Source organism: Nipponia nippon, unplaced genomic scaffold (assembly GCF_047370975.1).
Source record: "Nipponia nippon isolate SJK-2023a ecotype South Korea unplaced genomic scaffold, ASM4737097v1 scaffold_13, whole genome shotgun sequence".
Classification (NCBI taxonomy): Eukaryota; Metazoa; Chordata; class Aves; order Pelecaniformes; family Threskiornithidae; genus Nipponia; species Nipponia nippon.
Genome location: NW_028262324.1, coordinates 16,697,911 through 16,720,465, shown reverse-complemented (window position 1 = coordinate 16,720,465; position 22,555 = coordinate 16,697,911). Strand labels below are relative to the sequence as shown.

Here is a 22,555-nt window from a genome sequence, read left to right as displayed (position 1 = left end):
CAAGCATCCTCATATATAGAGCTTTACAGCAGGAAAGCGGCAGGCGATGTCATCGAGGACATCCAGAATAATTGGTGGGGAGCAAAACAAACACTGTATGGTTTCTGGTGACTTCCACTGCAAATATTTCCCTAGAGATGTGAGGAGTTAGGTAAATCATTGAGCAACAACCCGTAGGCGCAGAGGCAAACTCGGCCAGCTCTGGGTGCCAGTCCGCACACCGCTGCCTGCTTTCATACATCAGCATCAGCCTTCGGGCTTGCTCTCGTGTCAAGATGCAAACATGGCTGAAAAGTCATGCCCTGATAAAATACTTATTTTTTCAGATAAAATTGAGATTTTGACAGAAAAAATGTGTCAAAATACCAGCCCGCCCCGCTGTTAAGTACTTCTACAGTTCTCGGTGCTGCAGTACTGAGCACTTTACCCTCACAGCAAGCCCATGCAGTGGGGACGTGCCACATGTTATAGGTGATACATGAAGGACCAGGCAGCACCTTCCCCAATGTAAAGCCAGACCGTGGTGACAGTAACAGAGCCGGGTATTCACCGGCCAGGCCAACAGGACAAGCCCAGCATTCCCATCCCGACGTGCCTACTGACTGTGCCCTTACCCAGCACTCATCGAAGCCAGCAGCGCCTGTCCAGTGACCTGAATGGCTCATAATCCATTTGAGGAAACGGAGGTATTGAATTGGGAAGGAATAGTGACACCGTGATAAGGTGTATTGACCGGGTGTCGCAGCTTTACGGATACCCTGAGCTGACAGACTCTTTGGAGAGACGCTACCTGATTCCGAAATGCTGCACTGGTCTCACTGGTGTGGCACTATTTCCAGGTTCCTCACCTCTGCCTCAGAGCACTCCAGGAGGACGGGAGGTGGGATGTGCTGTCATGGGGAGACACCGTTGAGAGGGTGGTGCCATCGAGCACGAAGCCAAGGAGCTCCCAGGCTAGAGCTTATTGGCGCTGGATCATTTTGAAGTCCTGGAGGGACTGTTGATCCCAGTGTGGGCATATCAAGAGAGGTGGCCTCCCTGCCACACCATCCCATGCAACAAATGTGCTGCAGCTGCCCAGGGTCTTCTGCCTCCGCAGTGTGGTTCTGTCCAGGCCCCTGCCCTCTCAGATTTTTGGCCAGGTTTTTCATGCTGAAAAATTGTGTCACATCTGGTCCATCACGGCTCATTTACTGCCAGATGATTTACTGCTACAGGCAGGAGGAAAGGAGAAAAATTTCTGCTGAGCCGACGTCATGTGCCCCCACAGCCATGATGGTTTTTTCCCTTCCACGCCGTCCCGGTCCCGATCACCGGCACCGCATGAATACATGGAGCCGCTGCCTTGAGCTGCACCAGAGCAGCAGCTCTTTGGGGCAAGAAAGAGCAAACTCTCCTCTGCGGGCGGCAGACCAGATAGAGCCCCTGTGAGCGGACCGTGTCCCGGTGTGCACAGCGAAGGCTGTCCGTGGTGGGGGAGCACCATCGGCCAAGGGCATGGTGGTGAACTATTCACTCCCCTGATGCGCTCCTTAATGGCAGGGGCGGATGGGCTGCTCCTCAGCTCAGAAGAATAATAGTCCAGAAAAATGCTTGCTCAGAGTTAATACTTTCTGCAAACTTGGAAATAAGTATTTCCAGCAGATTAGCCAGCTTTTGTCACATTAATTCCAGCTTTAAAAAATATCCTAGCTAAGGGCCAAGGAAGGGACGGCAAAGGTGCCAAAGTATTTAAGTTGTCACTCTCCTTGCAACCTGCTCAGCCAGGCACCTCAGGAGCACAAAGCCTTGCTGTCACAGCTAGATGATGACATTTGATAAGGTAGGAGAGAGTGTTAACAAGATGGTATTATGTTATCATCCCTCCTGAATCACTTTATACTTTAGGCAATCACCATACGAAACCCAAATTACCATAACGACAGACCTGATAATGGTCAGCACACAGTAAAGGGGCACTTTGGCATGGCAGAGAATAGCTTCTGAGCAGTGACCTTTCAGGCATGACAGTAACTTGGCCTCTCACCAGACGCTGCTGAATGCAGAGGTCTCCGACAATTAAATATTTTGGATAAACCGAAGCAGATTCCCATAAAGAGAACGACATCGTGAGGTCCAGGTCTCGCTAAAGCAACTTTCAAAGCCCCAAGAACACAAAGCCAAATCACTGTGTGAGGATGGAAAGGCCAAGTAAACCGGAACGGACTTGGTCGAAGGGAGAAGAATAGGACTGGTGTGAACAGACACTGCTTTGCTTTCAGATCACCTGGAAACCGAGACTGAAGGGCAGGCGGTAAGAGGGACGTATCCCCGGGAAGCGTTAGAGATCTTGACGTGAGCGAGAGAGCAGCAGGCTCTGGCCAGGGCAGGCAAAGTGAAATGCATTAGCCCTGGCTGAAGAACCAGACGGTTCTGCTCTGCTCTGCCCTCGAGGGCATCGTCCAGAGGTGGCCCTTCTGCCCGGGGAAATTGCCTCTGCGGGACCCCTGAGCCAGAGCAGTCTTGGTTTGCTCTTTCGTTCCTCTGGGACCATTAACTGTGAGAGACTGGAGCGGCCCCCGCTGCCGGGGGGATCAGGGCTGCCGGGGTGCATGTACAGCTCCGGGGGACGATGCCGGGGGCTGCACGTGTCCCAGGGCCGCACCCCCGCACAGTGCCCCAGGGCACCAACTACCAGCTACGCGACAGTGCAGCTTGGCAGCCTGGTTAAGCGTTTGATGAAAAATTAAGTAGGAGCCCCCTGACGTTTCCAGCCTTGATTTCTCCTAGGAGGGCTGCGTACAGATATTTTGATTCCTTTTTGTTCTTTGCAAGGGAATTCAGGCTCAAACTGTCTGATTGTTTGTTAGCTAATGCAAGAACAATAAGGGAAATCTCTTAAAAAAATGTGCTTGGCATTGACAACGTTTGCAGCAAAATGAAGAGAGAAGGCACCATAAACACCAGTGCTCACGGGGAGCTGGTTTTATGGCTGCTTCCCTCATCGCTTAGGGCTCCTGACGAGGACAATTCCTCACCCGCGCTGCAGAACAAACGCCTGCTGGGTCTGGCAGCACACACAAGGAAACAAATGGGTTCTCGGAGCCTGCCTCACAGCGAGATTTTCTTGGGGACAATTTCTTAACACCACAATGATCTTTTCAAAGATATCCTTAATTCTGCACCAGCTACCTGTCACCAGGAAAAAATGTTCAAATCATGTTGGCTTGATGAAATCAGGATCAGAGCTGTTTATTGACTTGCTAATGACAGGTAATTATCCAGCAATCAGTGAGCTGTATGCTTGGGATCGATAGCTGCAACGCAGCCGATAAACCACGATGCTAGGCTCTTCTGAAATATTAAAAAACAGACGGAGATGTCTAAATGCCCGTCTCTAACTCATTCCGAGCGGTCCTAATCCCCCCCGACTGCAGACAGCCTCCCCTCCTCTCACAGCACATGCACCCCAGGAGCAGGGGCGTCCCCTTCTTGCACCCCCTCCTGCAGGAGACCTGGGTGCTGCGCCCCGCCGGCAGCCCACGCTGCTGCCTGCAGCAGACGAATGCACATGCTATTTCTGTTGCAAATGTGATTTATTTAGGGACCAGTCCTTTCAAGAAACACGACCTCTGCCCAGACATGCCCAGCTGGCTCCACTAGAGCCGTGGCAGGCCAGAGACTCATCGTGGGGTGATGGGGTCTTTTTATTTCAGCTTGTGGAGTCGAACTATTGAAAAGTCAAGGAAAGAGGAAGAAACGCCCCAGGAACCCTTGCTGCTCCCTCTCCCGCCTGGTCCTGCTGCGTCTTCGCAGCAGCGGCGGGTTGGAGCCGTACCTCCCCGTGCCTCAGGTCTCCGTGACGGGCACGTCCAGCACTAGAGCATTCTGCAGATTTAAAAATGCGAAGCACACGGGTAGGATTTAGCCGTTGCTTCCATGCTCAGATGTGAGGGACTAACAGCACGAACTCCAGGGATGACCTGGGGTACAGAAAACCCACCACGCGAGCAAGCCCCTCGGTGCCTACCTCGAACCCGCTGAGGTTGGCCCGCCGGTAGGTGATGCCCAGCAGGTCGGGCAGGGGGACCCCTCCGCGCAGCACCCCTGCAACGGGGGCAGCCGCTGTCAGAGGCGCTGGGGCCGTGGCAGGCGCTGCCCGCGTCTCCGGCGCTTCCCTGCCTGCCCGCTCTCACGCTGCCTGCCCGCGCCTGCCGAAGGTCTGGCAAGGGGTTTGGGGAACACTCAGAAGGAAAAATGGCAGGGCTGAAATTCCTTTGATTTGCAGGACAGGAACAACATTCAAAGCAGTTTCAGAGGAGCAGCCTGCATCATTTGCAGGGGATCTGTTCTGTGCGGGCAGATCTCTCCTGCCTGCGGAGGAGTGGGCACACCGGAGCCCCGACCGGGAGGCATTGCCCTCCTCCGGCTCCCACCGCAAACCCCGCGGCAAGTGATTTTCCTGGCAGTCACTCACAGCCTTGAGGGCAGGAAAAGTGTGCCAGCTCATCCAGGCAATGCCATAGCCAAAAAAAAAAAACCAACAGTCTACAGGAAAAGAAATGAGAACTTTTTTCCCTGTGCAGATAGCCATGCTTACTGTTGATCGAAGGCACATAAGCCACATGAACAATAGCTGCCAAAACTCTTTTCAGCAGAAGCTCCTGAAACCCAGAGAAGCGGTGTAAACTGCCCATCACTCCGCGTGCCAGCAGCCGCGTCCGCCACGCTCACCCCATCGATTCGTCCAGTGCCTTCTCCAATCACAGGGAAATTGCAAATGGCCCCGGGAGCAGAATGGGAACCTTTGAGAAATTCTAAATTTCCATGAAAACTGCCCCAGATGAGACCGTTCCCAGCCCCAGCAGCGCTCTGCCCTCTGCCCGGCAGTCGGTGCCGGGCACACAGGCACCCTCTTCGCAGCCCAAAGCCCTGCCGCAGCCAGCCCAAATGTTATCCGCATGAGCCCCCGGGCGCTCCCCCTCCCAGCATCTCTACCCCAGCACCAGGATTAGAGGGGGACGAGGAGACCGAACAGCCAGCACGCACGGCCTCAGGGCAGCCCTGCCCGCTCTCCCACCCGCCAGCGCCGCACCGGGGAGGGTTGCTCACGGCCAAAACTCTCCCAGGAATGAACACAGTGCGTTACAAGCAGGGACCCCTTCCAGAGCATTCACGCCTGCGGGCAAATGCTTTTGGCAGTTGATTTGTCATTTGTTATTCCTTGAAATGTTATTCCTTGAAATAACATTTCGATCTTCAGCATTCACTTTGGTTTTCTTTTGTGGTTTGTTTTTTTTTTTAACAAATCTGGTATTGATAATGAAAGCAGTGGGATGGGGCTCCAGGGAGAGAATTCCTGGTACAGCATTACACAAGCCGCCAGCATGGAGATTCGCAGCCCCAGCCCCACGCACGGCGCAGACTGCCCAACTCACGTCAAACGTCCCAAGGGAGGAGGAAGCCAAGGCCACGCAAGCCAGACTGCAGGGAGAGGAAAGGCACGGCATCATTCGCCCCCGCAGCCCCTGGCGAGCTGCCCTGGCACCCTCAGCAAACTCCTCACCCAGATCTGGGCCCCACTAAACCTCCCCCTTGCACCAGAGGTGCCGTGGCTCCGCCAGCCTCCCACCGGGAAGGGGCCGCTTCCCACCGAGAGCATGTTCTCCATCCTGAACCAACTTCAGCCCTTCAAACCTAAAGAGCAAAAAACCCAAACATGTTTTAGGTCAGCTGGATTATGTCATGTTGACCCTCATCTCTTTTTAAATAGCTGTTAGTATAAACTATAAAAACGTCACGCAGAGACAGCAAAGGTTCCTTCTGAAAATGCACGGGTGAGATGCAGCGTGTGGCCTTCCCAGCAGCCCAGGCACTGTCACTGTGCTGGTGCTGGCCCTGGGGACCAGCAGCCGCGTTACCTTTGCAGAGCGAGGGAGAGATGCAGCTTTTCTTCTGCAATGGCAAACTGGGCCTCCAGGTTGCTGTGCTGGAAGGGAAAGGGGAAGGGCGTCCCCCCCAGGACCCGCTCCCCCCCGGCCGCTCCGGCCCCGCAGGACCCCCGGCCAGGCATCCTCCCGACAGACGTCCCTGCCCGCTGTCCCGCATCTCTCGCTCCGCTGTTGGTGTGGGTCTGCTGGCTCAGGACAGGGACAACCACGTTCAGCCCTCGCCAACTGCAAAAGGCTTCAACTCACAACATCCAGGACGAAGAGGGATTCAGGAGCAGAGTCTGAAGGGATAACCCGAAACTCGGCGGTGCTGAAGAGCTGCACACAGCTTTTGTCCAGGGTTATGGTCACCACTGGTGCTTTTGCTTCTCGCATTTCAATCACCATCGGCTGTGATGGAGGCAGCACCCTGGAAATCTGTGGAGAGTCAAAGCAAAGGGGTGACATTCCCTTTCCTTCCCAGTTCACTGCTCTGGGGATTATCCTGGTGGGTGCTGAGCACTGATGACATTCACCAATGTCAGTGGGAGCCAGTCAAGCTGGTCCATACCGCTCAATAGTATAATAATCTTATTAATGAAAGTGTTACTGATAAAATAAAGAAAGCACCAGTTTGACCTTGGGGAAAAGGTACTCAGCACGCCTTTGTGAACGGAGAGCAGCTTTATCTGCTGCCATAAGTAGCCTGAGAGGAGCCACAGACCAGCAGGATCAAGCAAAGTCCACCCACCGCAGGGCTGAGGGCTCCAAGCATCGTGGTCACCAGCAGGGGAAGCCCAAGAACCTGTTGAGAAAGTGCCAGGGGGCAGGGACGCAATGAACTCACTTGGGTGGTGGGAGATTAACATGGGGAAGGGAAGGGCCATAGACAACACATGGCTCTGCCTTGAACATGAGTGTAGATTTCTTTAGTGGTCTCTTGAGAGAAATCTCAAGCCCAAACCACCCACCATGTTATTGCTGATGTCCAGGTTGAAGGACGCCAGCAGAATACAGAGCTCGGCACTCAAGAAGTTTGCAGACAGGATGAGCTGGGCAGCAGCATCCCTCTTTAGTGGCAGAGAAGCCACTGGTTGGTCCATGGGAAGGTCAACCTCCTTTCCCTCCTTTTGGTGGAGAATGGTCTAAAAGGACCAGTAAGAGAGCACAGGTCCATTTCCAGGTTTTGCATTTGGACCAGGTACAAGGTACTGGATGCTTTGCTCTGTAGTCTCAGCAATGAAACAGAGCAATAAACTCCATAGAAAACGATGAGCCGAGGAGGTGGTTAGGTGACATAACGCAACCACCACATGTCTGCCCCCTTCCCGAAGCCTCTGCTGCCCAAGGCTGAGAAGGACAACGCCTCTGAGCCAATGGATGTCAGAAGCCACTCCAAGACCCGGCGCCAGGCAGCAGCACTCACCTTCAAATCCAGCTCTATGAAAGTTTCAGTCGTCACTGGGGGGTTCAGCAAAGCGTACCGGAGGGTCCCAGCAGTCCCAAGAGGGATCTTGGCTGCGTGGAAGCAAAGGGGGATGCTTCACCAAAAGGTGCACGCTCCATGCCACGGTGAGAGTGCTCACCAGCACCAAACCCCTGGTTCACCAGTGCCACGTGCCATTTACGGCTTCAGTGGGCTCCTGCCTCCCTGCAAGCCTCTGTGGTGCCAGGCTCTCCCGAATCTGCACCGAGGAGGGGGTGGATATTCGTGTGGCCCCCATCGGGGTTTGTCCCGGCCTGAGCCGAGTCAGGGCTCAGCGGATTGTGTGCCCTCGGTGACAGATCTGCGCTTTCCCCTTGCCAGGGGGAGGGAAGGAGGTGGGTGAGATGGGTGGATGGATGGATGGATGGATGGATGGATGGATGGATGGCTGCCAGCTTACAAGTCATGGTGGTGAATTTTGCATTCACAAGGTTGAGCACCGCATCCACGGCTGGACACAGCTGTACGGTGAGAAGAAAGATGTGAGAAAACCTTGCATGGAGGCTTCTGGTGGGAGCAGAGCTTTGTGGCTGCCAGACCAGTGCAGCTCCCACCCTGAAGCACCAGGACCCTCCGCTATTAATTATCCAGACAAGGGCTTGCCTCAGTTTTCTCTGTTCCTGGCTGAATTAGGTTATTCTGGAGTAAGCCTGCCTTAAGCTAAGCGAAGAACAGGGCCAGACCCCCCACAGATATCTGACTAAGCCAGACTGACTTGATGACACGTGTTAAGAGGCTGCAAGTCTGCCCTTTGACAAGCCTTTAGGAACAAGCGTGCTCAGCATCAAGATCAGCTCTGTCTGAGCATCGCGTCCGTAACCGCTGGGCTGGGACCGGGCTTTAGGCAGCGACGGTGCCTTTGCTGCGGGTGGTGACTGCATAAAACCAGTAATTGCTGCAAATGCTCCCGTCTACCAGCCTCCAAGCTCCTTTGTGTGGCCAAACTGTGAACCCTGTTATGGTGCAGGGAGGAGGAGGAGGAGGAGATCCTGTCTGGGAAACAAGGATGGGAGGAGGATCGGACTTACCAGCCCTGGCAGCACTTTCTGAAGGGTGCTGTCCAGAAACTTGCTCATGACTTTGAGCAGGATGCTGGGCACAGACAACACGTCAGCCGGCACAGCCGTTATGCACATAGCAATAATTATTTACCAAAGATCAAAAGGCAAGAAAGTCAAGTGTTAAAGAAGCCTATCTGGTATGGATTAAGCCAAAATATGCCTAATGTCTAATAAAAGATGTTTTCTCTCTTTACAAACCTTTTCTCAAGAATGCCATCTTCTGGCTTTAAACAAAGCTAAAGGTTTCCATGCCTAAAAGCAGCTCTGATATCCCAGGAGTACAGCATTTAAATGAGGACTGATGCCAAAGACGAACATTGCATGGAATAACAGAGAGAGAGCTGGCCTGAATTTCTCCATAAAACATTTTGGTTTTCTTAGTGGAGAAAATGAACAGTGAAAAGTATGTGTGTTCTGTAGAAGCCCACACCCGGAGACCGGAAGGTTTAACACTGCTGGTACCTGCCTCTGAGGAATTACTGATATCGGCAGACCACGGCCGTCGTCCTTTGGGCCTCACCTGCTGGGGAGGTTGGTTTTGACGCTGACGAGAGCGATATGGCGGGTCCTGCAGCTGAGCCTGGGGATGCCCGTGGCGTCCTGCCACAGCCGGCTGCTGGCCGTCAGGTTTGCGGCCAGAGCGATTGCTGTGTTTCCTCCTATAAAGCTGCTCAGAGCAAAGCTCGGTCACTGCAGGCCAAGCCCCAGCCGCCAGCGAGCCCACCCCAGCCCCGCCAGCGGCTCTCCCCGCCGGTGCCAGCTCCCGCTCACCTTTTCCCAGCGATGGTCATTTGCACCAAGACGACCATGAAGATCCCCGAGCCCGGCGGGAGTGCCAGCGATATCACCGGGGGACGCAGGTCTTTCATTTTGAGCCTGTGGAAAAAAACACAGAGGAAAAGAGCTGGGAAAGAGGAGCCCGCAGAGGAGCCAGGTCGGGCTGCTTCCACCAAAGTCACCTGTCACTGATATTGCCATCACCATCTTTATTCTTCCACTTCTTGTTTAAACTTTCAATTTAAAACCACTTTTAAATTTAAAAACATGTTTCTTCCTAACAAAAAGATTGCACCACTTAATTCTGAAAGAATTTGGAAAAAAAATGTTTTGGTATTCAAAACATCACCATGCTTTCACCCAGCACGAATCTGCGGGACGGAGGGCCAGCTCTGATCCCCCAGAAACTCTGGGGTTCCCTCAGGACATTATTGACAAAAGCCGGGCACCCCCGGCTTTGAGAGCAAACCCCCCGGTGCCGCAGAGCCGCCGCAGCAGTCCCCAGCCGGCGCCGAAGCAGGAGCCGACACGCTTTGTTGCCTTTAAGTTATAGTTTCTCCATGTATTTGTAGACACAACCATGCAGAAAATCACCGGCTTTAATATCACACTTGTTAGCGGGGAGTGATTCGTTTCTGCCTGCAGGCTGACACTTCCCAACCTTCTGCTTTTATTTTCTCATTCCCAGGTTCAGGCTCGTGGTGTAACGCTGCTGATCATCACTCACCCCGAGACGCCTTTGATGGGTTTGGTGGTTGGCTTTTTTTTTGCGGCTTCCTCTGCCATTTTCTGCAGAACATCGCTCTCATTCAGAGCAGTGGAGATCGCTGGAAGGTTTGCACAAGATGAGGAGTTTAGCACAAAACCCCCAGGGAGGAGCCTGTGCCGGAGGGTGAGGGGCCTCAGCACCCTCCAGCATAGCCTATAAAACATCATTATTTAACATACTCCCATTCCAACACACACAGGCACCATCAGGACGCTTCCCGTGCTGTAAATTCGGATTACCAGCAATCTTTGCCGTCCCTGGGGAATGGCTGGAGCTCGGCGGGCACTTGCTGCGCAGGCATTGCGATTTTAGACACGAGACACAGGGCGCATTTTCAGGTTCCCACCTTAACGTACCGCACACCAGCGGGACACCCCCTGCACCCACGTCGGGGCATCACAGCTGGGAGGTGACGCTCGCGGCGTCCCACACGGGACGTGCAGACTGCGAGGCAGCAGCTCCTGCTGCGGATTCAGGGCAGCGCCTGGAGCCCGCCTGGCCGGCAGCACGCCGTGGCTGGGCATGGGCTCGGGGAGGCAGGCTGTGCAGCAGCGAAAGGCGGCTTCCCTGCCACCACGCAGCCAGTGCACCACTGCCCGCTTGTCTGCACGGACAGACCGACTCATGTCCACACACGGACAGACAGACTCATGTCCACGCACGGACGCTAACGTGACTGAGTGCTTACCGTGGTCAATCATTCCAAGATCGATCCTGATGACAGCTCCCGGGCCATCGGCTCCTCCCGACCACGCCAGCCAGCCACCAAGGAATAAAATGCACCAAATGCTTGACATCTTCCAGTCCGGTACGGCTGCTCAGAGCGCCAGAGGCGGCAGAGGCTTGCGGGAGTGCGTGGGCTTCAATGGACAGAGAGAGACAACGAGCTGGAGACGGTTCCCAAACTGCCTGTCAGGGGCTAAACGCTACCCTCACGCTAGAGGAAAGCGAGCAGGGCTCCATGCAAGTCCAGCAGAGCTACATTAGCCAAAACACAGCCTGAATACGAGAATCACTCCCCAAAATTCCAATGTCTGAACACCCTGGAGCAGCCCCATGAGGACGCATCTGTGTCACGCACCACCCGCCCCGTGGTCGGTACCCCAGCGGGGCGCTAAGCCTTCCCCTTCCACAAGCACCAGAGCTGCTCATGATGCCTAAAACCCGCTGCAAGAAAGGGCTGGAGCTGCCTGATGGGGCACGTGGCCCGCTGGGTCTCGAGGCCACCCTGAGCCCCAGCCCCAGGAGCGGCAGGAGAGCTCACGGCTGTTGGCCATGGCAGCGGCACAAGGCGTGACGAGCCTCTCCGCAAGCTATGGCCACGGCTCCACCAGGCTGCTCCGGCTTGCCCTCCCACTTCTCGCTTCCACCGGAGGGGCATGACGTGAGCTGCTGCACCTCGCCGTGACAGGGACTCCTGCAGGGAAGGGCCCTGCCGTCACCTCGCCCGCTTCTTTTCCAGCGGAGAGTCCCCAGAGGTTATCCAAGCTTTGCACCGATCTGCTGGAGAGAGGCAAGAAACAGCCTATATATAAATCCTGACCGAGAAAGAGGAAAAACCAAAAGAATGAAAGGGCTGGATAATCACCGTGATGTAACCTAATCCCCGAGTGTTTCTGATATCTGCCAATACAAATAATTTCACTAATAAATTTGGAAGTCCAGGTAAGTCCTCGAGCCTCAGGCGCCGGGCGTGTGCTCCCAGCAGGCTGAAGCCACTGCTCTTGCTCAACGCCCAGGACGAGCCGATGGAGACTTGCACAACAAGTCCGAAAGAGAAAAACCTGATCATTTAATTACACGGTACAGACAGAAGCGGGGGTGAGGAGAAACCTAAGACATGTAATGGTGAATTCTGCTTTTGGAGATACCTGTGTAACTGCAGCTCTTGGGATGCGTGGCTCTTGCTCCCCAAAGGTTCATGGAGCTTGTGCAAACGCCAGGGGAGGACATGGGATCAGCTGATAGAGAACCCACTGGAAATTGTGAGAATCTCAGTCATGTTCTTACTGGTTTCAGCAGGGTTAGAGCGAGGCTGAGAAGAACTGCCACGAGACCAGGCTTCTCAGCCCTGTCCCTGTCCCACCACGGGAGAGCCCTGCGTCCCACCAGCCCGCAGACAGGCTGCAGACAGGCTGGCCACGCTGCTGCCGTCGCTGTGGCTGCCCATGCGCCAGCCCTGCCTGAGCTGGGGCTAGTGGCCACCACAGTGTCCTCACCCATCCCCTCCCAGGTGCCCCACCCAGCAGGACCCGGCTCTGGGAGTTCACCCCAGAGGGATCCTGCAGTACCAAGTAATTTACTTCTTCCCTTCATTTCTGTATAAAACGTGTCATGAGGTTTAATCTGCCATCACCTCCCCCCCAGTGATGTACTCGGTGGCTCTCTGCTAAGCCCAGACAGGGAGATTTACATCTTATCTAACAGGAGTGTAAGATTTATAGATAACTCCCGATAAGGGATGCGCCATGCCAGAAAGACGCTTTTGTGCTAGTAACTTGATCAGTCATTATACTATAAGTTGACATCTAATTAAGCCTCCACAGGGATCATCAGGTCCAGAACAGCTCTTCAGGAGGAGAAAATCCACATCGAAGCACCACGGTGCCATCTCGTCCCGGCAGCTTATCCCCAGACCCTTGCACTGCTGTAAATGATAATAATGCTTCACAGATAAATCTCCAGCACTGCTTCGGGAAGAGCTGACGATATTACCTACACTGGAACAAGGCCTAGCAGGGGCAATTTTCCAATGGTTGCTCTAAAACGCAGCAAAGACTTATTTCTCAGAATTCTTTCTAGTTTGTGTCCGTGTCCCTACCAATGTCAGATGCCACAAAAAGCCTCCCGCCGCCCCAGGGGACTCGTCTGCATGTTACAGCCTTCTCAATGGATTTACTTTTCTGAACGTATTTCTTGCCTCTAAATGGGCTGCATACATCAGCGCAGGCGTGTAAATCCTGCTTTCCCTCAGTAGGCTGCTAGACGTATATCTTCATATTTTCTCTTGACACTGCCATTTGGATGCCTTCAATGGAAATGCACAGCGGGGCTGAAACTCTGCTTTTCTTGACATTTCTCTGTCGTGCTGAGAAGGAAAGCAGCACTGCGCCGGTGAGAGCCAAGGCTTTGGACGTGTCAAGATGCACCTGGAGCCAGCGCCCAATAACTCACTTTGCCAGCGCACAAAGGACAATGGTTGCCTCCCCAGGCCGCAGGTGTTTCAACAAGCGCTGAACACCTCCTCCCATTGCCAAGGGACTCGGACCGAAATGGGCAGCTCAACCCTCTCTGAAAGCCTGGCCATGCCTCAAAGCTGAGATCGCAAATATCGGGGGGGGAAAGACAGAACACGGAGCACGAAGGAGAGCTGGGTGAGACCGCCGAGGACGTGCTTACATGGCGTTTGCAGGTGGTCCATGCTCCGTCCTCCAGGCCAAAAGGACGCCAGGAGAACACGATGGACCCCAAGCACAGGCAGGAGAGGAACCCCGACTCCCTTCCACGAACGCTTTCCTGCTTGTAGAGACATCAAAGAGGGCGTAATTCACCCACCTTTTTTCCTACCAGTTTAACAAATATTGCCAGTGGCTTTTGATTGGGAAGGGGTTAAAGAGAGGAAGGAATTGTTGCACCTGGGACATCCTGGAGATACCTTAAAAAAAATTGATCTTCTGTCTGGTCTAAAACTCACTGAACCCAACAGAAACACTCCTGTTGCCTTCAACAGACTTACCCAGGCCCGGTGGAAACGAAGGGCATCCTTGATGAACTGCCAAGAGCTCCTTCAGCGCGACACGTGCAGGCCTCATCCCTTCTGGTCCCAGCTGCCCAGCCGGGAGAGCGACACAAACCACAGCAGCCTCTTGCTGGCGTGGACGTGGCGGCGGCTGTCCCTGGGGTGTCCGGAGGAAAGCATGGCTGCAGAGCAAAGGAACCGATGTTCGCTTTCTAACAACGTGTGATTTCTTGGCACTCTCCCCGCAGAGGCCTTTCTGCTCCTCAGCAACAGCGCGGTGAAGGCAAGCTGCCCCAGCACCCGCTGTTCGGTGTTTCACCTCGCCAGGTCAACGGCCAATGTAATCAAGCATACGGGGAAACAATAAAAACGGTATATAAAACAAAGTGTCCACCCGACGTCCTGGTTTCCAACCCTCTTTGCCAAATTCTGCCCCATCAGCCTTGGTTATGAGGATATATAAAGTCAGCACAATTCCTTGGTGTGGCCACAGCAAGACACGGACTGAGTTGGAAGAATGAGAAGATTGGCCAGGAAAGGTAAAGATGCATTTGCAAACTGAATAGCTCGATACGCGCATTGCTTGTACTTACCCCGCTGTCTCTGTAAGGGTCAGTTCTCATCAGAAGTGCACTATCTGCAAAGGCTGATATAAATATGTATGTTTTCTGCAGGTTAAACTTTCTGAATTACTTCTTTTCTTAATATTGTAAGAGCATTACAAACATTATAAACAATTCCCAAATGTTTTTCAGAGAGGTAGATGACACTTCCACCTTTTTATTTGATTTTAGCCTCCTCCATAACTTCCATTTGTTCCTCAATTAATTTTAGCTCCTGTTTATTTGCTAGTTTTATTGTTGTAGGCCATTACACCCTCTTCAGCAAACACGATATTGCTGCAAGCACCACTGCAGCTTACGGGCTTGCAGGGGGTTTTCACGGCCGAGCCGTCTGTTAGTGCTTTTAACTCCCCAGGCACCACACGAGCGCTATGCCTTGTGACTGCCCAAAACCTGCAAGCTTGGTACCACAAACCTGACCTGGGAACGGATCCGTGGCTCCCGAGCATGGCTCCGTGCCTCGGCGGCTCCGTGCCTCGGCGGCCAGGCCAGGGCCATGCCGCGCTGACTGGGCTGCTGTGGGTGCCCTCCTCTTCCAGGCGCCAGCATGGCGAAGCTCCGCACCCTGAGCCTCCTCCTGAGCCTCCTGGTCCCCGCGCACGCCACCAGGTCGCCCGACTGCGGGGGCATCCTCACCCCGTCAGGACTGAGCTACCGTAAGTCCAGACCCGTATCTCCCGCACCGTCAGCAGGGAGGGGAGGCAGCCGCGTCTCTCAGTCGGGTGATGAAATACCCACCGCTGTCACCGGAACCTTATCTCATTAATCAGCTCACTTTCATCATCCCCTTGCTGTAGCTAGTAACGGGGGGTTAGCAAAGGATGGAAGTGTGCGCCTGGACGGATTTCAGGCTGTCCATCTCTGTGCACCAGGCCACAAGCTCCAGAGGGTCTCATAAAAGCTCTGCCTTGCTTCACAGTTGCTGAAGTTTCCAAGCCCCACACAGAGGCAGTGCTCAGGCAGGACCTAACGGCCCCGGCAGCCCCAGACCTGTTTCTCAGCTCCCCAGAGCCCAGCAGGTGAGTCCGCGCCTCTGCCGTGCCCAGGCTTTGCCGCCGCACCCCTGGTTCGCGCTGGTGTAGAGCTGCAGTGTTTGAATATTGTCACAAAACTCATTTTGCCAGTGAGGGCAAAAATCCTCCTGGAGATCAACACGGCTGTTTGCCGGAGCGGTTTAGAAATGAGCTCCTGGCTCCTCCTTTGGGGTCTAAGGGCAGCAGCCCTGGTGCCACCTCAGGACATGGAGTCATCCGTGCACTGTGCAGATCTCATGGGCTTTTGGGGTTTGCCCCCCCTGCGAGAGCACCAGGGATTGCACATCAGCCTGTGCCGGTCTCCTGACACCTTCATTTCTGCTCCAGCAGGAACCAGATTAACTCCGTCAAAGTCACCGAGCTGTCTCTGTCGCTCGTCCCCGACTCCGGGCTGCGGCTGAGCATCGATGTGGACCTTGGCATCACACCCGCCCCGTGAGTGCTGTGGCTGCGGAGCTGGAAGTAGCCCAAGCCCCCGGCCGGAGTGAGGGGGCCGCATCCGGCACCTGGGGGCTGCCTGCGGGAGCAGGGGCGCCGGGGCGAGCGGGACCAGAGCAGCGCCCACGCTCCAGCCTCCGCCTCTCCTCCCCTGGCACAGCTCCACCACCAAGGCGATGAGACTGTCCATCCTGGCGGACCTCCACGTGGAAATGAACCCCGAAGGGAACCTGGAGCTGGTGACCTCTACCTGCAAAACCACCGTGGAGGAGATGCAGAGCACCGAGGAGGTGGAAAGGTCGACCCCATGGTTTTCCATGTTACGGGATCTGGGTACCGGGGGGAAAGAAGAAACTGAGGCACAAGCATTTCTAGGCAGGAAGGTGACGTGACTGAGATCTGCTTGCTGCTCTGAAAGCTTACAAAGGTTAACATAAAAACTTTATCTTCATGGGAGGAACTTTGTTCTGCTTGCAGGGCTGGCTTCCCCCCTTTTCAGAGAGTTTCCCTCTCTCATAAGGGAGCGGATCTTTTGAAGTAGTGTAGCAGGAGCATTTTTAATGCGAGTCCAATGGCAATTCTTCAGCGTTTTAGGGTTTTGAATTGTAATTGTAGCTTAATAGATGACAGAAAATAATGGTAATGCTGTCTCTGGATGCCTTTTGGGTCAGATAAAAGGTGCTCACCTACCCTTGGCTGAGCTGGTTCCTGCCTAACTTCTTCCGTTCTGTTGTTTTCATCCAGCAAGTCCTCTAGTTCAGATGCAGACAAGGAGATTAACATCGGTAAGGTAAGATAAAGTTTGTGAAGGCATGCGACAGGAGAAGACAAAGTTGTATGGCTCTGTAAGAATTAGAGCACTTTAAGTCAAGCTGGTGCTTTGCCAGGTCTCCCCTGCAGCCCCCGGTCACCGAACGCTGCCGTCCCCCGTCTCCTGGCTGCCGCCCGGCCGGCCGCTGGGGATGCCCGCACCAGAGGCGTGCAGGGGATGCCTGATGCCCCAGTTCATCTACCACCTCTCTTTTGTTCTTTATTCCATAGATTTGCCTGGAAGTCTCCAAACTGCTGCTTTCGCCAAATGAACAGCTGATATCTCTGACAGGTGGGCGTTTGGCTTTCAGTCTCGTTACAGACTAAGGGCTTTGGGGCTCATTTTGGAGCAGGTCACGAGATGGGCCGGGCTCCCACCCTGCAGCAGCAGCTCCACCACCGCCATCTCCCCGGGGACCCGCTCCCTCCACCCAGCTCTCTTTCCCTGTCTCTTTACTTGGGAAACCCAGACGGTTCCCAGACCCAACCTGCCGTCACTGCTCCCCTCCTCCTTCTGAGCGTCCCTCTGCTCGGTTTGCAGCTCAGTTCCCCATCACACCAAGCTGCCAGGTCCAGTACCTGCCCCTGGCTGCACCCGTGGTCTCCGAGCAGGGAATCACCATATCCTTGCAAGTAAGTCCTCGCTTTCCAGCACTCACAGCCCAGCTCCAGGCTTTGGGAGAGCCGCATGCTCCCAGTGCTACGTGCCCCGAGACACCTCAAACTCCTCCTCTCCTTACCTGTGCCCCTGCAGACAACTTTCCAGGTGGCAGGGGTGGCAATCCCCCTGCCAGTCAGCCCCGTGCCATTCAGCATGCCTGAGCCAGTGAGCTCCAGCCCTTCACACCTCACCCTGGCCTTCTCTGAGCACTTCTACACCAGCCTCTTCTTCGCCCTGGAACTGGCCGGAGCCTTCAACATGACCATCCTGGTGAGTAGAGCAAGCAAGGAGTAGAAAATATGCATTTGGAGGGACAGCCCTGTCCCACAAACAGCTTGGAGGAGCCATGCGCCCTGCAAAGAAAAGAGCATATGTCTCTGTGTGCCCATGGGAGTCGCAGCCCCTCACCCCTGGGCTCCCAAAAATATTGCTGGTCTAATGATGCATGGAAAATTTGCCATGAAGAGTAACCAGAATGCTGCTCCCGGCATGTGCTGGCGTGCAGGAAGGCTCCTGCACGTATCCGCACGCAGCACAGCACTCACCGCAGGGTCCGCACGGCTGTGCCGGACACGAGCCCCAGAGCAGCAGCCCCGAGCAGCCATCGGTTGGATCACAAGCTGTGCTTTGTCTTTCAGAGCCCGCTGACCACTGCCACCATGGCACAGAAGATTACCCAGGTTCGTTGCCGTTGCTGTCGCTCCGAGAGGCACGGCCCCAGCTGGGGCAGTGCCCCCCAGCCACCTGCCCCCCACCCTGGGGTGCAGGGGATGGCTGCCGTGCCCAGAAATAACCCCCCTCCCTCGGCAGATGGGCTCCCTCTTCCAGGAGGACCTACCGGTGGTGCTGCAAGCCGTGTTCAGGAGCTCACCCCAGGTGGTGCTGGAGGAAGGCAAGGCAGCCCTGAAGCTCTTCCTCACCATCCACGTCGGGGCAGGCTCGCCAGCTTTCCAGAGCTTCCTGAGTGTGAACGCGGTGAGTGTGCCCTGCGAGCGTGCCGAGTGCGTTTTGCGAGCATGGGGAGCACGGGGAGCATGCTGAGTGTGCTCTGTGAGTGTGCTGAGTGTGCTCTGCGAGCGTGGGGAGCACGGGGAGCGTGCTGAGTGTGCTCTGTGAGTGTGCTGAGTGTGCCCTGCGAGCGTGCCCGAGCTGCGCATGGGCACTGCCCTTTGCTCCAAGACCCGGCCTGATTGCAGCCGTTGCAAGGGGCTGATTTAGCCTTTACCTGCCACAGCACTCGCGGTCCCGAGCAGCGTTTGCCTCCATTGCGTAGAGCAGGGCGCGAGGAGCATGTCGCAGGTGGCAGCACGCGGATGGGTTCATCGCGCCCCACTGTTCAAAGCTGAAGCAGGACCACCTGCTCACTCTGATCCTGCCCTCTCTTTTCCCCTTGCAGGACATGTCTGCAGGACTCCTCCTTAGGGTCGCTGACACAAGGATGATGATCTCTGCAGCAGCGATAGAGTAATGAACCCAGCTATGCTCTGAGTCCTCGGAGGGGACCTGTCCCAGGCATAGCAGGGAAAGGACAGGCAAAGTGGTCTGGGGAATTTCTTAGCTTTTATGGTTTGGGCACTGCAGAGGTAGCTCTGTCCTGAAGGAAATGATGAGACTCCAGTAACGTGGTTAGAGAGAAAAGTGGAAATTGCACCCTTCCACCCCCCGCATTCAGTGCAGGTGTACACGGGCAATCGGCACACGCCACCACCGTCCACCTCTGCCTGTTCCTGCCACGCCACCGGCACCGCTGCCGGGGGAAGCACCGCTTGGCTGCCCCGTCTGCAAGCACAGCCTGCGGCTGGGGGGCCGGCGTGCCCGGCCACGGCAGTGCCTGCAGCTGCCCACGGCTCCAGCCCCCAGCCCCGCAGCGTCCAGCGCCCCAGCCCGCTCGGCCCAGCACAGCCTGCCCGCTTCAGCCAGGCCCCACAAAACCTGTTCAGTCTGGGTCCCGGGGGCCAAAACATCTCCAAGCCCTTGCTGCTGTGCCTGGGGGGAAGTCAGGCTCCCGCCGCCGGCTCAGATGTACCCAGCACCAAGTTCACTGCCGGCTTGGCCCTGAACTCAGCCGTGGTGTTTGGGGGAACATGAAAGTCTCGGCTTATTACGGCTTATTACAAGCAGCTCCTGTGCCGCTCTTTGTTTTCCAGGGATATTGAGCTCAGCCTGGCTGCCTCCGACGTGGGTCCTGTGCCGGTAGGTGCCCCCAGCCGCGCACCCCCCAAGTGACCGAGCACAGCCGCATCCCCTCCTTACACCGTGCTGCTGTGACTCGCTGAACACAACAGCCCGCGCCTCAGCACCGTCCTCGAACAGCCTGGGCGCTCTCAGCGGCACCAGCCAGGTTGCACTGCCCTAAGCCATCCTAGGCAGGCATTATCAGCAGGGAAATATTTACTTTGGGTGCTCGCTGCACCCCGCAGAAGGCAGAGGCAGGTCCGTGCGGGATTAGGAGGTGCCAGGAGCATCAGGACCCCTCTCTTGCTGGTCCCTGCCCCCTCCCCTTCTGCTTTAGAGTCGCCACGGGCGAGCTGACGGTGGGGTTCCCTTGGCAGGCTGCCTTACTGGAGGAGCTGTTTTTGCCCCCAATCCGTGAGGAGGTACCGGCTCAGATGAATGGTGAGGAGCCAGCAGTTTTGCTGTGGTGCTGCCGTGCAGGACGCACGACGAGGACAAAGGTGGCATTCGGCTGGCACTTTTCCCTCTTTTTTTTCTTCCTAGTGGTCCTGAGCGGAGGCGTATTCCTGCCCCACGTCGCCAGCTTTACCTACACTGACGTCAACATCGTGATTCACAAGGTAACAAATGACATTCAAACTGCCCCCGGCTGTGTTTGGTTTGAAGGGAACCCGGGAGCAATGCTTACCTCCTGGCTCCAGAATACATGGGAGCCTGCTCCTCTAGCCCCGTTAACCCGCAGAACCAAGTTTCATCGCTTTAAACACCCCGGTTCCTCTCTCGCCCCACCGGCACGAGCAATCGCCGTGCTGGAGGGGCCGCTGGCCTGCGGGGAGCCCCGCGCAGCTGAGCCGCGCCGCGCCGGCCCCTCGCTCAGCCGCCGCTCCTCCCCTTGCCCAGGACTACGTCTTGGTCCCCTGCAACCTCGAGCTACAGGAGAGGGTCGTGGGCTGAAGTCTGGTGTCCGGAGTAAAACAGTGGCAGAATTGTTCTGTTGACTCTGAAATCGTGCTTTGTGTTCGGTCACTGCTTGAAATGTCGAAAATCTTCTTTCTTGCCTCACTAAAACAATGCTTCCTCAGATTTAGGGTAATAACGTCACTGCACTAGCAGCTGTCTCCTCCAGTCCCGCTCTTGGTATTTTTGTTGCACCAAGAGGCTCGATTGTAACAATGTTGCATACTTTAATTAAATATTTATCTTTCGTACTGCATTTTCTGGTATGACTATTGACTTTTTTCCCCCTCAACGATTTGTAACTAAAGACAGATGAATTTTGTCTTGCTGAGAACTGGTACCAGTAGAGATATCCAGACCTTACATTTAATTAAGGGAGCTCGAAAACGTCACTCATTTATAAGGATGCAAAGCAGCCCCGTGCCTTTCAGCTGCGGAACGACACAGCCCCTCACAACAAGAGCTCTTTCATCTGCTTTTCCTCCGTTCCTGGTGTTACTATGGGAACATGGCGCCTGGTTTCCCTGGGTCAGAAAGAAGGGGAAAAAAACAAAAAATCAGGCTGCACAATGGTTTCTAATTTTAGACTTGAAGGCAGTTATATTTTCAAAACTGTACTTCTGACTAAGCTCATCACAGAGAAAACGCCGAGGGAAACGTGACCGCGCGGTAGAGGGGGCGCGCGCCCGCTCCAGCGCCCCAGCGGCTGCGTTTACCGATACCGGGATGCTCTCTCCTGCTGACCGAAGGCGCCTCCGCCCTCGAGAGCTGTGCAGCAAAGCACGGGGGGGAAAATCCCACAACAGACTCGAGGGTCGGAAACGGAGGGGTGGGCTGGAAACAGAGGGGTGGGCTGGAAACGGAGCTCCTAAAGCCGCCCGAGTTGCTCCATCGCTGGGTGCTGCCGGCAGCTGCCTCCGGACGGGGTGGGTGCCTCGCTGTACCGATGCCCGAGAAGAGCGCCCTTAGCACCCTCATTGCTGGCTTTGCAGCTCTCACGTAAGCTCCCTGAGGGTGATGTTGCACTTAACACCCCAGCCATGAAACCACATTAATTACATATACATCTGCTTTCACTTGCAACAGCTACACATATCGTTTCTAGCCTCTGGAGCTGCTGAAAAGCACTTCAAAGCCTCATATTTCAGAGACTCAGAAATAGGAAAGCAAACAAAACGAGCCAAGTTGATTTATTACAAGGAGTAAAAAACCCTGAAGGTTTCTATGCCTAGCTTGGGGACCTGACTAATGATTTTAATGCCCAAAGTTGGCAATAGCGGGAACTGCTCCTAATAAAAGTTCCTGGTAGAGCTGCAACCATTATTCTTTAACTAATATATCTTAAACCAGTTTCCCAAAAGGAATAAGCTACAGTAGTAAAAAGATGTATTTATTTGCCAGTGGATGTTCTGGCTTTAGGCTTTCCCGCAAGGCTCCGCATCTGCAGCGTGGGGCCGGGGTGACGGGAGCCCTACCTGGGAGCGGCCGCCGGCGCCGGGGCAGCGCAGGCTCACGCTGGAGACGGGGTCTGCTGCTCCCTCCTGGCGCCTAATTCACTGAGCCCCCGCAGAGCGGCACCCGCAGGGGACGGCCAGCGCTCTCCCCAGCAGTCACTCTGGGTTCACCTGGAAAAACAAATGCGGAAAAAAGCGTTTGTATTAGCGTCTTTGGCATAAACAAAACCCATCACTTTCCTGGGCAGTAGCCCCGGGTCCCGCAGGACACACGCCCTCCTTGCCGGAGGCAGACGCAGCAGGCCGTGACAGCCGGAGGGTTCAAATGCTGGAGAAGCAGACGAGCCCCTTTGCCAGCCACTGCGAGCAGCAGAGGGATGGAGCTCTACCAGGGACATTCCCGGAGCAAGAGCGGGAGAGCCCGAAGTCCGGCGCACAGCCCTGGCAGAGCAGCCAGCCCATCTCGCCCCGCTCCTGCGGCTCACCCATACAGAGATTTTCCAGCATGTCAGGGTGCTGGCGTGCTGGAAAATGACCGTTTATAGTGGTTTGTCCACTGTGGACAGGATTGTCCCAGTTCTTATGAATTCCAGCTTGCAGTTTCCTGCTCTGGATTTACTCCTGAACCCACCAGGAATTCAGAGCACTAGATTTATGAGTTG

At 55.1% G+C, this 22,555-nt stretch overlaps 2 protein-coding genes across 2 annotated transcripts; one reads left to right on the top strand and one right to left on the bottom strand.

The window, feature by feature from the left end:
• Nucleotides 1-6,167: 6,167 nt before the first annotated feature.
• On the bottom strand, nt 6,168-11,644 carry BPIFB6 (BPI fold containing family B member 6). Its single transcript, XM_009471482.2, has 12 exons — nt 11,591-11,644; nt 11,401-11,502; nt 10,691-10,862; nt 9,961-10,060; nt 9,228-9,332; nt 8,977-9,123; nt 8,424-8,487; nt 7,796-7,856; nt 7,336-7,427; nt 6,881-7,054; nt 6,661-6,714; nt 6,168-6,347 (listed from the first exon to the last, which is right to left on the bottom strand). Exons 3-12 carry the CDS (start codon nt 10,797-10,799, stop codon nt 6,168-6,170), a joined length of 1,086 nt encoding a protein of 361 aa, XP_009469757.2. The 5' UTR covers nt 10,800-10,862; nt 11,401-11,502; nt 11,591-11,644.
• Nucleotides 11,645-14,908: 3,264 nt separating this feature from the next.
• BPIFB2 (BPI fold containing family B member 2) lies at nt 14,909-20,436 on the top strand. The gene is made up of 15 exons (XM_009471483.2): nt 14,909-15,020; nt 15,284-15,383; nt 15,729-15,833; nt 15,997-16,134; nt 16,581-16,626; nt 16,878-16,938; nt 17,188-17,279; nt 17,401-17,577; nt 17,946-17,987; nt 18,118-18,282; nt 18,704-18,771; nt 19,455-19,500; nt 19,860-19,923; nt 20,026-20,102; nt 20,383-20,436. The coding sequence occupies exons 1-15, from the start codon at nt 14,912-14,914 to the stop codon at nt 20,434-20,436; spliced, it is 1,344 nt and encodes a 447-aa protein (XP_009469758.1). The 5' UTR covers nt 14,909-14,911.
• The last annotated feature ends 2,119 nt before the right edge of the window (nt 20,437-22,555 follow it).